Genomic DNA, 13,943 nt, shown 5'->3' on the forward strand with positions numbered 1-13,943 from the left:
AAGTTTCAAAATAAAGAAACTGATCTGCTTTCTCTGAAATGGGTCATATACAGTTACATATAAAATAAGGAAAGCATATTGAAGTCTAGGCAACAAGTCTGATGTTTTATCAATAAAATAAACACTGAAAAACTGACATGGTCATTTCATATTGTCACATATTTCATCGTATTTTATTGATAAACCATCAGACTCATGTAGTCTACAATGGACAAATTAACTCTTACATTATTCTTGTACAGCAATCTTTTTCTTTTTAGAATATTTTAACATTTATATGATGAGTGGGTTTAAAGAGATGATAATAAAAATGGCAAACACAACTTTTTATTGCTTTATTTTTATTTTATTTTTAAATGTACAAGAAAAGCATAGTCCATATGCAGGCAAGAGTAAGATGCAATTTAGCAAAAAAAAGTGTAATGATGATCCCAAAGGCATAATGGATGTCAAGCCAAAGAAACAAGGTGTTACAAAAAAAGACGTAGTGACAAGTGGTACAATATTTGGACTCACGGTACTAATTCAACTGGTAAACATATGGAAACACTATCATATTCAAAATTCAATAACTTAAAATTTCTGGGTGCTGATGATGAGACCTATAATTCACCATGCACAACAAACCTTGGTGCAAGCTTATGTGTGGAGAACACCATATGAGCCGCGGCATTTCGTTTATCTGCATGTGCATGAAACACATATTATTGATTCTGCACCAAATGAAATCAGGTGCTACTTTCATTATTGAGTACTCCTAAGTCAAGCCTGTAAAAATACTAAAATTGCATCAATAGAATTTTGTCTATTTTTATTTTTAAATTATATTTAGGATAAGCTCTCAAAAGATATTTTTACTAAAATTTTAATTTTCATTATTAACCAATTATGGACCACCCAAGCCATAAATACTCTATTATTTGTTCACCCATTTTTAGACTGGTGTGTCCTATTACTACAGGCATGCCTACTATGTCAAGACAAGCAGTTTAACAGTGAACAGCTGAAAGCATAGGATGTGCAGAATACATTTTCATACGCACGACTTTAAACCACTTTGGAGGAGTTATCAGACATCACTGGTCTTGAAAGGTGCAAATGCGTACAAATAATCACTTGCCCTGGCGGCATCTCTGCTCACAGGGGCTCGTTACAAAGAAAATCAAGGGATGGGGGTTCTAACCTGGAATAATATAACACAAGGGAAGACACCGGTCTGCACCCCTCAGTAGTTCCAACACTGCTAATTTATCCTAATTGCATCTGCTAATTTCCAACTTAGGCCAGTCGTAATCAAGAATAGTTAAATTTTCAAAACAACTCAAAACGCTTCGTTCAATTTGTGATATAATGAAAAAAATGCAATAATTGTTCACTGATCTTGACGTCTGGACAACAGCCCGACTAGAAGTGCCAACAACTGTCCCCATAATGGCCATATGAATATAACATTTTATTGTAGTGACACTAAAGGGGCATATCTCTAAACAGCACTTGTGTTCCCCAAGGAAAAAAAAACACGTTCCTATTGCAATGATTTTAAAATTAGGGTAGGCAACTTCGTTTCTTTTACAAAAAATAAATAAAACAATGTGACTGGGGGGTACTTTATTTTATACCAACGGGGAGGGGGTACTAGGGCGGCAATAAGAAACATGGACGGTCGGCATACTGGAAACATTTGTTTGCCTCAGAAATAAGAACGCCATGTACAAGTGATTTCAGAAACTACTGAATCGGGGTGAGGGAAGACAACAGCACAGATATTTTTATCACATGATCAACTTAAAATTAAATATGTTCACGAGGAAATTATTCTCTTAAAAACCCAGGTTATAATATGTACAGAGTAGGCAGTCGCCATCTTAAATATTAAAATATATGATCTCCAATTTACTGTTAATGCACAGCATATACTGCTATGCCACAACCTTGCGTAGTTTCTCGATCAGCTGATTCTAGTCGCACGCGTTGTTATTGGAGAAGTGCGTGAACATTTTGAGATGACTCCTGGTAAAACGAAATGATCGTTACCTTTTGCATATCTTGTACAACAATGCAAGAGTGTCAAATATAATTAGCTCCTCAAGCAGTCAAAGGTTACATCCAAGTATTCGAGTAAAGTTGTCATCAATGATGATATCTCCGATTATTGTGTGACTTTTGATGATTTCAATCACAGTTTGCAAGTCAACGTGCTAGGTTCCAGTCACACAACAAGGCAACAAGGTCGTTTCGGATTGGCTGAATGATTGTAATGCCCGCCAATCCATGCTTTGTTTACCATAATACTTGCACGTGATTTCTACATAAAAGCAGTATGTGACAATATGTTTCTAACACTTCCGCAATGTACATGGCTATGGTACAAGTCACATGTAAACGTCTGCACACACTGTGTATTTAGGTAAAGGGGCTGTAGTCTTAAATTTTGGACTTGATAAGATTGGGTCAGTAGAGTAAAGGTTTAGAACAAAATCCAAAATTTCATTAGAAATGAAATAAATAGCATAGATGTGTGCTGTCCATGTTAATATACGTGACAGTCACAGATACTCTAAGCCTTAGAATAAGAAATAATGAAAAGTGCAATTAAAATCCCCATTAATGGCACAAGAAGAAAAAAAAAAAGGCTCCAACGTATGACTTTACCAATTTTATACAAGGTACACCATCATAATTAGAATTTATGAATTACATAAAAATAGTTACATTGTTAAATTTAAAAAAAAAATGAATTGCATATAATGGTTCCAATCTAAGGCAGAAATATTATTAACAGAAAAATGAATAGGGAATCACAATGGACTCCCACCAGAACATAAAAAAGCAACAGGTAAAAGCATTAAGAGTAACAATATGGTTACAACCACATATGAATATGTTTGTAATTATCAAAATATACTAATTCAAAACCAGAGACACTTGGAAAAGAATATACTTATAAACTTCTTGGGATACAAATATCAAAATCATATTCATATCGCTCAGCATGGTATATATCTCATAAATTTTGATAATTAAAAATCATTTGACATAGGAAGGAAAAAAACAATAAAAATGTGTATGGGAGAGTGTGCTTGAAATGGATTTTTAATGCAGCTTTAAAAATTTTTCAGTCATATCACTATGATGTCTGCAGTGTGTCAGTTTATAAAGATGTCTAGCACTGTAGCATCATGCAGATATGTAGCATGATGTTCCACCCAGTCACATGATCATGAGACCAGGCCAACCAGTCCCAACAGTAACCTCTTAATACTGAGCACCTAGGCAAGGCAGCTGTTAGTACCATTTTTAAAAGTTGCTGGTATGACTCATCAAGGTTTTGAATCTGCGACCTCCTGCATCTGATGTGGACATTAACCACCAGGCATTAAGACACCAGAGCGGTTTTTATATGGGAGAGAGGAATCCAATTGTCTAAACGAACCTTATATTACAAATGAACATGTGATCAGTCCATATAAATTAATAGGTTAAGGAATCTGTGAAAAAAATGAATTATGCATGGACAGCCTTATGTAAAGATTGATTTGGGATAAAACTCAAAAACTTCCATCAATTTTACAAAACTAATAAAATAATTAAAATCCCAAACCCACTGTAACATAAACAAATATTAAAAAGACTAATAAAATATAATTTTGGATCCTAAAATAAGGAAAATATAACAAAATGAAAATAGACACAATTAGATACAGATAAAAGATTTTGAAGAAACTAAATCATGAGGTAGAATCTTAGCATTTAAATATCAAAATAGAAACTAGTACAGTATAGAAAATTCTCTGGCAAAAAACAGCCACTAAAAATTCAAGCAAGATTACTAAGATGACTACATGATACGTCATTTTACTGCCAACCCTAGCATCTTTTCTCCCTGGGGTATAAAAAATACCCTACCTGACTACAAAAATTTTAAAATCAGTGCAATAGGAAACACACCCATTTCTTGGAGGGGGGGGGGCCTAAGGAGGTTACAGAGCTAAAAATCTGAAAAGGAAATTTCATCTTAAAAATTTTTATGTACAAATATTCATAACTTTAACTCAAATCATCTAGGTAGCATTCTACCTAGTTGCCAGGAAAACTAACAGAACAACCTCCTAAGAAATATTTATATAAAGTCTGATCAAAATTCATGAGCACTTTGGAATAAAATATAAAAGAAAATGATGCACACATGATCATCAATACACTACGTAAGTATGCAAATTTCTGTCGATCTATGAAGAGCACATTAATTTGGGCCAGAGAATAATTAGATTTATGGGGACAGGTGCTTGTTAAATCGCTATACTGCAATGATTTCTAATGTCTGTGTTGGAAGAGGAAGTGATTCTTAATTAAGCCTTTGTTTACTTAACCGTTAGATGACTAGAAAAGGGAAGGTTACCTTTGATTTTATATATGAACTGTCAGATTTGAAATTTTCCAGATCTGTTCTTTGGAATACTATAAGTCATGCTGACCGCAATTTTGGTGCCTAGTTATAAAAGGTGGTAAATATATTTAATCCTGAATGGTTACGCTAAATAAGGGGCATGGTTCCCACATTTAAATTCTTGGTGTTATATTGCCCTCATTGAAAAAATCTAGTCAGTCTGCAATTTTCCTGCAAGAGTGAAAACATAAGGGACTCCAATAGTAAATTTGGAAGAAATTCTCTCATAAAACATTGGTCAAAGGGACAGGATGTCTGGAAAGTCAAGAAACACAATTTTGGCAGTAGAAGCGAACAAAGCTTGAAAGCACAATGTATCTGCATCAATTTCATATAGTTCATTGATACCAATATAATGATTTGTTTGAATTTAATTGTTATATTTGCATGAATTTATTTGTTTAAATCCATAGATCAATTCTTTTGAAATGTGTGTAACTGTATTTGAGTTAATCTATCTGAATTCGCACAATGATCTTCTTTAAACGAGTTTGACGAATTGTTTGAATTTGTCGTCTTGATTGCTATAGGAATCTAAGACTTTCATGCATTACTTTAGGTGATATGAGTTACGATAATCTATTTGAATTCACCGATCTTAGATGATTCCACGTATGATAAAGATTTGAATGTGTGTATTTGCTGAAAATAATGTAGTTAAGCCATATAATGAATTTCATTCATTCGTGTAATTTAGATGAGAACAGAACTGTTATGTCTCATGTAATGTTAATGGGAATCAGTGATGAAACAGCCATTAGGAAGTACATCAATCTTGTGGAACTAGATTTGTTTATGGTCTGCCATGTTTAGCTTGACCAGATAGCCTTTGGTCTGTTTGAATTCCGATAGAACGATATCTGACATAACAATAGGGGAGAAATGATCTATTCCCAGTAGGACAACTAACATAAGATTTAGGTTGCTTCTCTGTTTATGTGAATGGGGAAATAGCTCCATGGACGTATCCACTGAAGTATCCACATACCTACTTATCCAAGTATCTACATATCTAAATAGTACTTACACATCCACCTACCCACACAAAGTTTGAGGGCCGAAAAGAGGCGAGACAGTAGGGAGGTTGGAAAAGGGGAAAAAGCGAAAGGACCTAGAGGAACCACCAGAGTGAAGTTGGAGTGGACTGGAATAAGCAGGTTTTGAAGTTGTACAAGGCAATGACTTTGATCGATCACTCAATTATATGATGAACTAATTCTATAATTTAAAACAGATCAGTTATTTTTATAAATATGTTTGTGTTTGAAATTTGGTGAAAGATTTATTTAAATGAAGTGTATCTTCCGAATGTAATGTATTATCACAGTTGTATGTGTAATTGATTAAATTGTTTTTTCATGTACTGATCCTCATGTCATTATGTTCTATATATCTGCTAGACTTATTTATTCGATCTATAATTTCACATTTTATTTTAAAATTTACTTGATCCAGGCAACAATACCGAGGGCGATCACCCTCTAGATAACAATGGCCAAATAAAGTGGGCACCTTGTAAGAAGGTACAACCTCACAACACCACCATCAGTAGCAAACCGCTACACACTACAATACAGATGCAGGATCATATTATATTATCACACAACGTTTGGCCAGGTAATCTAAAATTGTACATATTCCTCTTGTCAAGTCTAGCACTCCTTCCATAGAGCATTTCTCTCTTTCTACTCTTAAATACTTTGTTTTTATGCATGTGTGTTTTGTATATTCTCACATCAAACTCTTAAGCATCTGAACTGCTTGTATATATATTGTCACTTCATACTGACCACTCCAGTGGTCTAAGTGGCTAGAGCGTACACTTCAGATGCAGGAAGTTGCTCAGGTTCGAACCCTAGCCGACTCATAAAAGGACATAAAAATGGTACTAGCAACTGCCTACCTTGGTGCTCAGCATTAAGAAATTGGTGTTAGGACTGAACTGCCTGGTTTCAGGACAATATGACTGGGTTGGATATGATGCAACATGTATCCGACATGATGCCCCAGTGCCAGACATCTCAATAAACTGCCACACTGCAGACATCATATATGACTGAAAAATTGTTAAAGCTACATCAAAAATCTAAATCACACACACACACACTCACTTCATACTCTTGAACACCTGAACTGTTTGTATGCGTTTTTGTATATTTTCTCCTTACACTCTTAAACACCTAAACTGTTTGTATGCATTTTTTTTGTATATTGTCTCTTTACACTCTTAAACACCTGAACTGTTTCTATGCATGTGTGTTTGTATATTGTCTCTTTACTCCTAAACACCCAAAATGTTTGTATGCATGTGTTTTTGTATTGTCTATTCATACACTTTTAAACACCTGAACTGTTTGTATTATGTGTGTTTGTATATTGTCTCCTTACACTCTTAAACACCTGAACTGTTTGTATGAATGTGTGTTTGTATATTGTCTCTTGACACTCTTAAACACCTGAACTGTTTGTATGCATGTGTTTTTGTATATTGTCTCTTCATACTCTTAAACATTAGAACTGTTGTTATAAACTGGTGGTCATTGGTGGCCAGTATAAATGGTGGAGGAAGAGCCTGGGAAAACTCAAGAAAGAACCACCAACCCACAAGAAGCTACTGGCAAGCTTTCTCACATGCCCACAATGGCCGAACCTGAGACTTGAACTCACACAGACACAGGTGAGATGGCAGTGATTCATAACAGTGAGCACTTTAAACCACTCGGGGCCCCGTCATTAAGTGTTAGTTCCTTATCAGTATTGCTGTTCTTGTTCCCATCATTCTTGTTATTGTTCTTCATGTTGTTATTGGTTTTCAGTGTTCTTTGTCAGTATAGCTGTTGTTCTTATTGTTCTGCATGTTATTAGGTGATAGATCCTTATCACAATCGCTGTTGTTGTTGATCTTGTTATTGTTTTAAAGTGTTAGTTCCTTATCAGTATCACTGTAACTTTGTAGTTCCTATTATTAGTTTTAGTATTACTTCCTTACCAGTATTGTTATTGTTGTTATTAAGCATTACTTGTTTGCCTACTATTTCAGAATATACACAGGAAATGAAAGTTGTGGTAATATAAAATGCCAAACTTAAACAGTGGTGCTCCACTTATGTCTTTTCAATTAAGTGTCAAAGATATGTGTGGTGGTAATTGTAGTTGAAAATAATGACCACAGATAGAACTTGAGTTTGCCCCTAGTTGATAAACTCTCATAATGTAAGACGTCTGTCAGGGCTTTCCTTATCAGCCAGGAGCCAACTAATTTACCCCTAGATGATATACTCTCATAATGTAAGACATCTGTCAGGGCTTTCCTTATCAGCCAGGAGCCAGCTAATTTACCCAGATGATAAACTCTCATAATGTGAGACATCTGTCAGGGCTTTCCTTATCAGCCAGGAGCCAACTAATTTACCCCTAGATGATATACTCTCATAATGTAAGACATCTGTCAGGGCTTTCCTTATCAGCCAGGAGCCAGCTAATTTACCCAGATGATAAACTCTCATAATGTGAGACATCTGTCAGGGCTTTCCTTATCAGCCAGGAGCCAACTAATTTATCCCTAGATGATAAACTCTCATAATGTGAGACATCTGTCAGGCCGTTCCTTATCAGCCAGGAGCCAGCTAATTTACCCAGCTACATTTACTTTACATCAGAATACTTAACAAAAAGAAATGTATGTACATTATGGGATTTTCTCCATCTACTTTGGCAACTCACACTTCAACTTTAATCAATGGAAGGCCTTGCCCGGTAGCTATTAAGGATACCAATGGTAGTTACCCCAATGGGACATTACTCCTGCCTACTCCTGATAAATAATAGTATACATCTCCATTTATATTTAAGTAAATGTATATTGAATACTAACACCTTTCTTTTATCTTTGAGAATTATAGGAACGAAACACGGACAGAGACCTACACTCACATGGAACTAGGAAGGAAGGAACAGACATGCAACATGGTCCGGAAAAGTAGACATACAACACAATAGAAACCAATCTATACTAACACCTATACTGTCACTCAACTGTATAGGAAATAAAAATGTTGCCAACCCTTTTCGGAAACATAATAAATAAATAAAGGTAGCCAAGTTCGAGAGAGTGAAGTAAAAAAATAAAGTAAATATGGAGCTCTCTTGAACACAGCTGACCTCAGCAGAACATAGATTTGCGAAGAACGAAGCACACGTAGCACACCCTAAAACAGTTTTTTTTTCCCCTAAAAATATTATTACACTGTTACTACGCCCAAAATTCAAAAATCTTATTCTAAAAACTTCGAAACATAAATATGTACAAAATCTAGAAGATCCACGTTAAAAGGATCGCATGACAACTGGGGAAGAATTTGAAATAGACGGCTGTCCCAACACGAACACAACTATAGCACGAACAAACATATAGCACAATCACACATAGCAAACACGGGACGTAGGCGACCTTTAGCCAAGGTAACAAAGATACTAGGAGAGGGACTTCGAGTCAGGTGTTCGAAACCGACTCGGAAGAACAATCCTATAGAATACAATAGGTAATAAATACCCAGTCAAAAATTCGTTTAAAATTTTTGATCGAAATTCTGTTTAAATTAAAAAACAAAGCAACATATCTAGGGGACTCAGTGAAACATGAAACACTTTTTTTGGCTTCGGGGGGGGGGGCATCTGTGTGGTGCCCCCCCCCCAAAAAAAATTAAGGATGGCTTCGTTGGTCAAGAGACAGTCCATGTTGTAAACGAAAATGGCCTCAGTGGTGATCAAATTAAGCAATTGTCCAATGAACAAACATTAATATACCTGTCAATATACCTGTTTGTAGAGGTATACCAGTGTCAAATGGCATATATATCAAGGGTTTTGTACAGGGAATCCCAGTTACATTTGTAGTAGACTTGGTGCCAAGAAAACTGTTCTAGCTGAACATGTATACAAGAAAATAGAGGAGTCTGAAAGACCAGAATTAAGGAGAAAAGATTGTCTAGTACATGAAACAGGAAAAACACTTTTGGATTATGGGAATTGTAAAGTCACCTTAGAACTAGACACTGTCAAGATGGATAAAGTAGCAATTGTTGCTAAAATCGAAGATGAAGTTTCCCTTGGTATTGATGCATTAAAAGGATCTCATCAGAAGCTGGCAGACATTATTCTGAGTGAGAATAAAATATTTATTGATGGCAAAGAGATAAAGTGTCAACAGATTGTTAACAATCAAATCAAAAGTGTTTAAGATGATAATTGCATCATGCCTGGTTTGAGTGGACAGACTGTAAATACGTTTGTTGATCGCCATATAACTGATGATCAGAAAGGTGAATGTGATGTTTTTATTGAACCAACACTGCATTATGAAAAAAGTTATCCCTTTGTGATGGCTTCTAGCCTTGTTAATCTAAATGCTACAACTACCATAAAGGTTGGGGTTGTGACCCCAGGCAGGCTTCCAGATTATATAAAATATACTTGTAAAGAAGGGAAAACTCTAACCAGGATTGCAAAACAAGCTCAAAGAAGTACACAGAAGAAAATCTGAGAAAAAGATTTACCTGAATATTTGAAAGCCATTTTTAGAGAATCATCAGATGGGAAGAAGTTTCTGCAACAGAAAGAATTAGCAAAACTACTCTCTGATTTCCAAGTTGTTTTCTCTCAAGATGAGAATGACTTAGGACTTACTATTCTTGCAGAACACATGATCAACACTGTAGGGAACACAAAACCCATAAAGCACTGCCCTTCATAAGAGTACCACTGGCATTTGCTAATGAAGAGAAAGAAGTTATAGATAAATTGAACGCCAAAGGTGCAATTAGAGAATCCTGCTCTCCATGGGCATCTAAAATAGTGTTGGTCAGAAAGAAAAATGGTACTGTCCATCCATGGGCAGATTACAGGAAACTGAATTGACAAAAGTGGATGATTTTTCTATACCAAGAGTGAATGAATGCCTTGATGCAGTTACGGTGCAAGATTTTTTGGCATGTTAGATCTTAGATCAGGATACTTTCAAGTGCCAGTTTAGGGACAAAGATATCTCTAAGACTGCATTTGTGACTAAGCATGGTTTATTTGAACTTACAGTTATGTCTCTGGGTTTGATTAACAGTCCTGCAACCTTTCAATGAGTGGTAGAGCTTGCATTGAAAGGATTGCAGTATTTTTTCCTGTATCATCTATTTAGATGACATCATAGTGTATGGAACTACTTTCTGCGAACACATGCAAAGACTCGAGCTGTATTGCAATGCATATGATGTCCAATTTGAAGCCGAGACATATAGCTGATGCAAAAATACTCCAATGGAAGGATCCAGAAAATGTGACTGCAACTCCATCTGTTCTTGGGTACCTGCTCCTACTACAGACGCTTTATTGGAGATTTTTCAAAGATAGGCAAGCCACTGTTTGCCTTATCCAAGAATGACAGCTGACTGGAATGGACAAAACAGTGCCAAATAACTTTCAATCAATTGAAAAGGGTTTTATCAGGTCTGGAACTCTTGGCTTTTCCAGGAGATGAAGGAACTTTTATCCTTGACACAGATGCATGTGATGCTGGAATGTGCAATCCTGTCCCAGATTTAGAATGGCCAAGAAAGTGTCATCGCTTATGCAAGTCGGTCACTGAACAAAGTCTGAATGAAACTTCTGTGGTACAGGTAAGGAGTTGCTGGCCTTGCAGTATTAGAGTTAATCATGGTCCAGTTCCAGCTCAGGGACAGCAATAGCATCATGTTCAAATCAAATGATGGAGAAGGTGGGAAATGTCATCACTGGCCTTATCTGGGCCATGCATGTGGCCTTAGATGCATTAAGAGATGGGCTACAAGATTCAGCCAAGTCATCGTGAAAAGTGGCAGAAACTCTAAGGAAGCGAACGAAAATGTTTAATGAAATGAAGGCAACCATGGAAGAGTTGTTAAAGGAAAAATTATGTGAGACTGATGGATTGATAGAATGGAAGAACCTGGTGGAGAATGGATCAAAAAGCGAAGAAGACAGGAGCAGAGGAGATATAGTAGATGAGAGAGATTCAAAGAAGGATAGATGAAGGGCAAACATCATACACATTAAATTAAAATCACAATATTACATATACAAAGAGTGAGACAGTGATTTTTTTTTTGGTTGTTGTATCATATCTGACTGGGTCATATGCTAAAATTAATTTAATTCTGGCCTGTGTTGAAAATCACTACCCTAACGATTTTGACATAGAGTGATACTGAAATTTACATTTAAACAAACTTTATGGAATATTTATTTAGGGTCTTTGCAAAGTAACTGAATTAAGTATTCCCATGTAATATATCCTATGTCAATGATTAAAAAAATTATTTGAAATGTCTTAATTAATGTGCAAAAGTTATTTTCCATAAACTTGAAATTTAAATTCTCTATGCATTTTGGATAATGATATTCAATGTCAAGTTCAAATTTAATTGATCAATGGAATAGTAAATAGGGTTCATACTGTACACACAGGATCAATGGAAAAGTTAATAGGGTTCATATTGTACACACAGGTTCAGTTTATGTTAGGAGTTATATGCTCAGTTTCTTGTCATATGGTTACAGTTGTCACACTTATAATTATTTCATCTGATATGTCGATGGGTTATACTGAATGTTTCATTTAACTGCTGTATTAGCATATTGACAGTCTGTATTAGTGTTCTTGTGGTTTATGGATATAGCAGTAAAGAATTACATTTGTTATATAAAGTGATCAGCATACTTTTACATGGCTAGTTATATTTATGCATGATTTGAGTTCTCAGGACACAGTCAATATCATGGATAACTTTCTCTTATTGTTGATATTTTGCAGATACTGATTTATTTCTTGCACACTCATAATTTTTCTGTTTGTGTTGTTATGATTATTGTATAGACCAGAATCAATTATATTTGTTTAAAATGTTTATTTTTCAACAAGGGCATAAATATTGTATTGTAACTTGTTTATGTTTGTGAGGACACTTCACATTAAGAATAAGGTAATGTGAGGATTTAGCTAGTTTACAGCAGTGTCACATGGGGGTGGGGGTGGGCATCGATATGTGATATGCCTGTTTTAGAGTGATCAGCAATGAAATTCGTTGGCAGTGAATGCAACCAACTGTAATATGATAAATACCTGTATCTGTTATATATTTTCTTACTGTTGTTTTGAGCCTACAGTTGGCAATTGTTTTCCTGCTGTTACTTCTTGGTCTAATGCAGTGTGTGACCTCAGGCAGTGACCTCACTAGGGTTCACTTCTGGGTCATCCCTAGTTTTTTATTCATTTTTCCAAAAATTTCTTAAGTTTTGTAGAAGGCTTTGTTTTTATATTTCTCCACAAAGAAATTATGTTCCATGTGAGATGATTATTGTTTAATGAATATTATTTAAGTTACTGTAAAAATTATGTTGTTCTTCATTATAAGCATACAGCTTTAATTTTCATATAGCAAAGATTACATGTCCATTTGAATGTTTAGTGATTTGAAATTTTCATTATTTATTTTTTCAACTGGTGTAATTGAGATTTTAGTTGTCAACCTAAATTTTATTTTGTCTGTTTTACTGTGATATTCAACCTTGTGCCAGTAGAAACAAATAAGATGATAGTTTAAATTATTTTTAATTCTTAAACATATTGTATAATTACATATTTACATCTATTATTGTTGAGTTTGATGAAATTCTTTTTGCAATAAAACTGAGGAACCAAAAATCAGAGTTTGGTTATTCAATTAATTTTAAGATATGTATGCACACAGGCATTCATCTGATTGTACTACAATTACAAATAACCACATACATCCACAATGCTGATGTCACTTGTACACATGCTACCGAGGGACATCATAATATTGGAGATTTTCAATTACAGTTGCAAATACATGTACACTGTAATTGTAATTAATTACTCGATTGCACCAATTACATTGTAATTTAACCCAAGTCTGCTACACATATGTATGACTGGTTCCTCTATTCTTGGGAATATCTGTGACCTGCATGTATACCTGGTGTAAAAGTGTGACATAGAGACTGGTCTAATGGATATCTGTATAATAAACATGATGATAAACAAAAGATGCACAGTGATAGTAAGATAACTGTGGCTATCATTCTTGATTTCATTTTTAGTATAGCACAATTTACCCCTCTCCTGGAGCCATGGGTAGCTGAGTCAGTGTAATGCTCTCACCTTTACAGCTCATTCGCACATTTCACCTCTGCATGAGTTGGTCTCGGCTCAGCCAATTTAGGTATGTGAAAAAGCTTGCTGGTAGTTTCGCAGGTTATTCCTCCACCAAATATACTGGCCAGCATGTATATGCTGTATGCGCTTTCATTGCTGATAGTGTTAAAACCCACAAACCAAACCAATCATGTCTTCCTCTAACCCGAACCCCCAGGTCCTGTACTAGGTTTCCTGGCTAATGGCTTATATGGAAAATGGAAGAGATACCACTCACCATGCAGCTATGTT

At 35.3% G+C, this 13,943-nt stretch overlaps 1 protein-coding gene across 2 annotated transcripts in view; it reads right to left on the minus strand.

Moving 5' to 3' along the window:
• LOC149770956 (uncharacterized) overlaps positions 1–13,943 on the minus strand; it is an 88,569-nt gene that overhangs the window by 66,596 nt on the left and 8,030 nt on the right. The window contains exon 1 of one of the 2 annotated variants that reach the window (XM_089948943.1): positions 2,035–2,398. The exons of the other annotated variant lie outside the window; for it this stretch is intronic. Coding sequence (XP_089805069.1) covers positions 2,035–2,043 — 9 coding nt within the window. The 5' untranslated portion in view covers positions 2,044–2,398. Of the gene's footprint in view, positions 1–2,034; positions 2,399–13,943 lie in introns of those variants that run through there. 2 annotated transcript variants of the gene reach the window in all.

The sequence above is a fragment of the Sinohyriopsis cumingii genome, unplaced genomic scaffold, assembly GCF_028554795.1.
Source record: "Sinohyriopsis cumingii isolate HCF-2022 unplaced genomic scaffold, ASM2855479v2 utg002187l, whole genome shotgun sequence".
NCBI lineage: Eukaryota > Metazoa > Mollusca > Bivalvia > Unionida > Unionidae > Sinohyriopsis > Sinohyriopsis cumingii.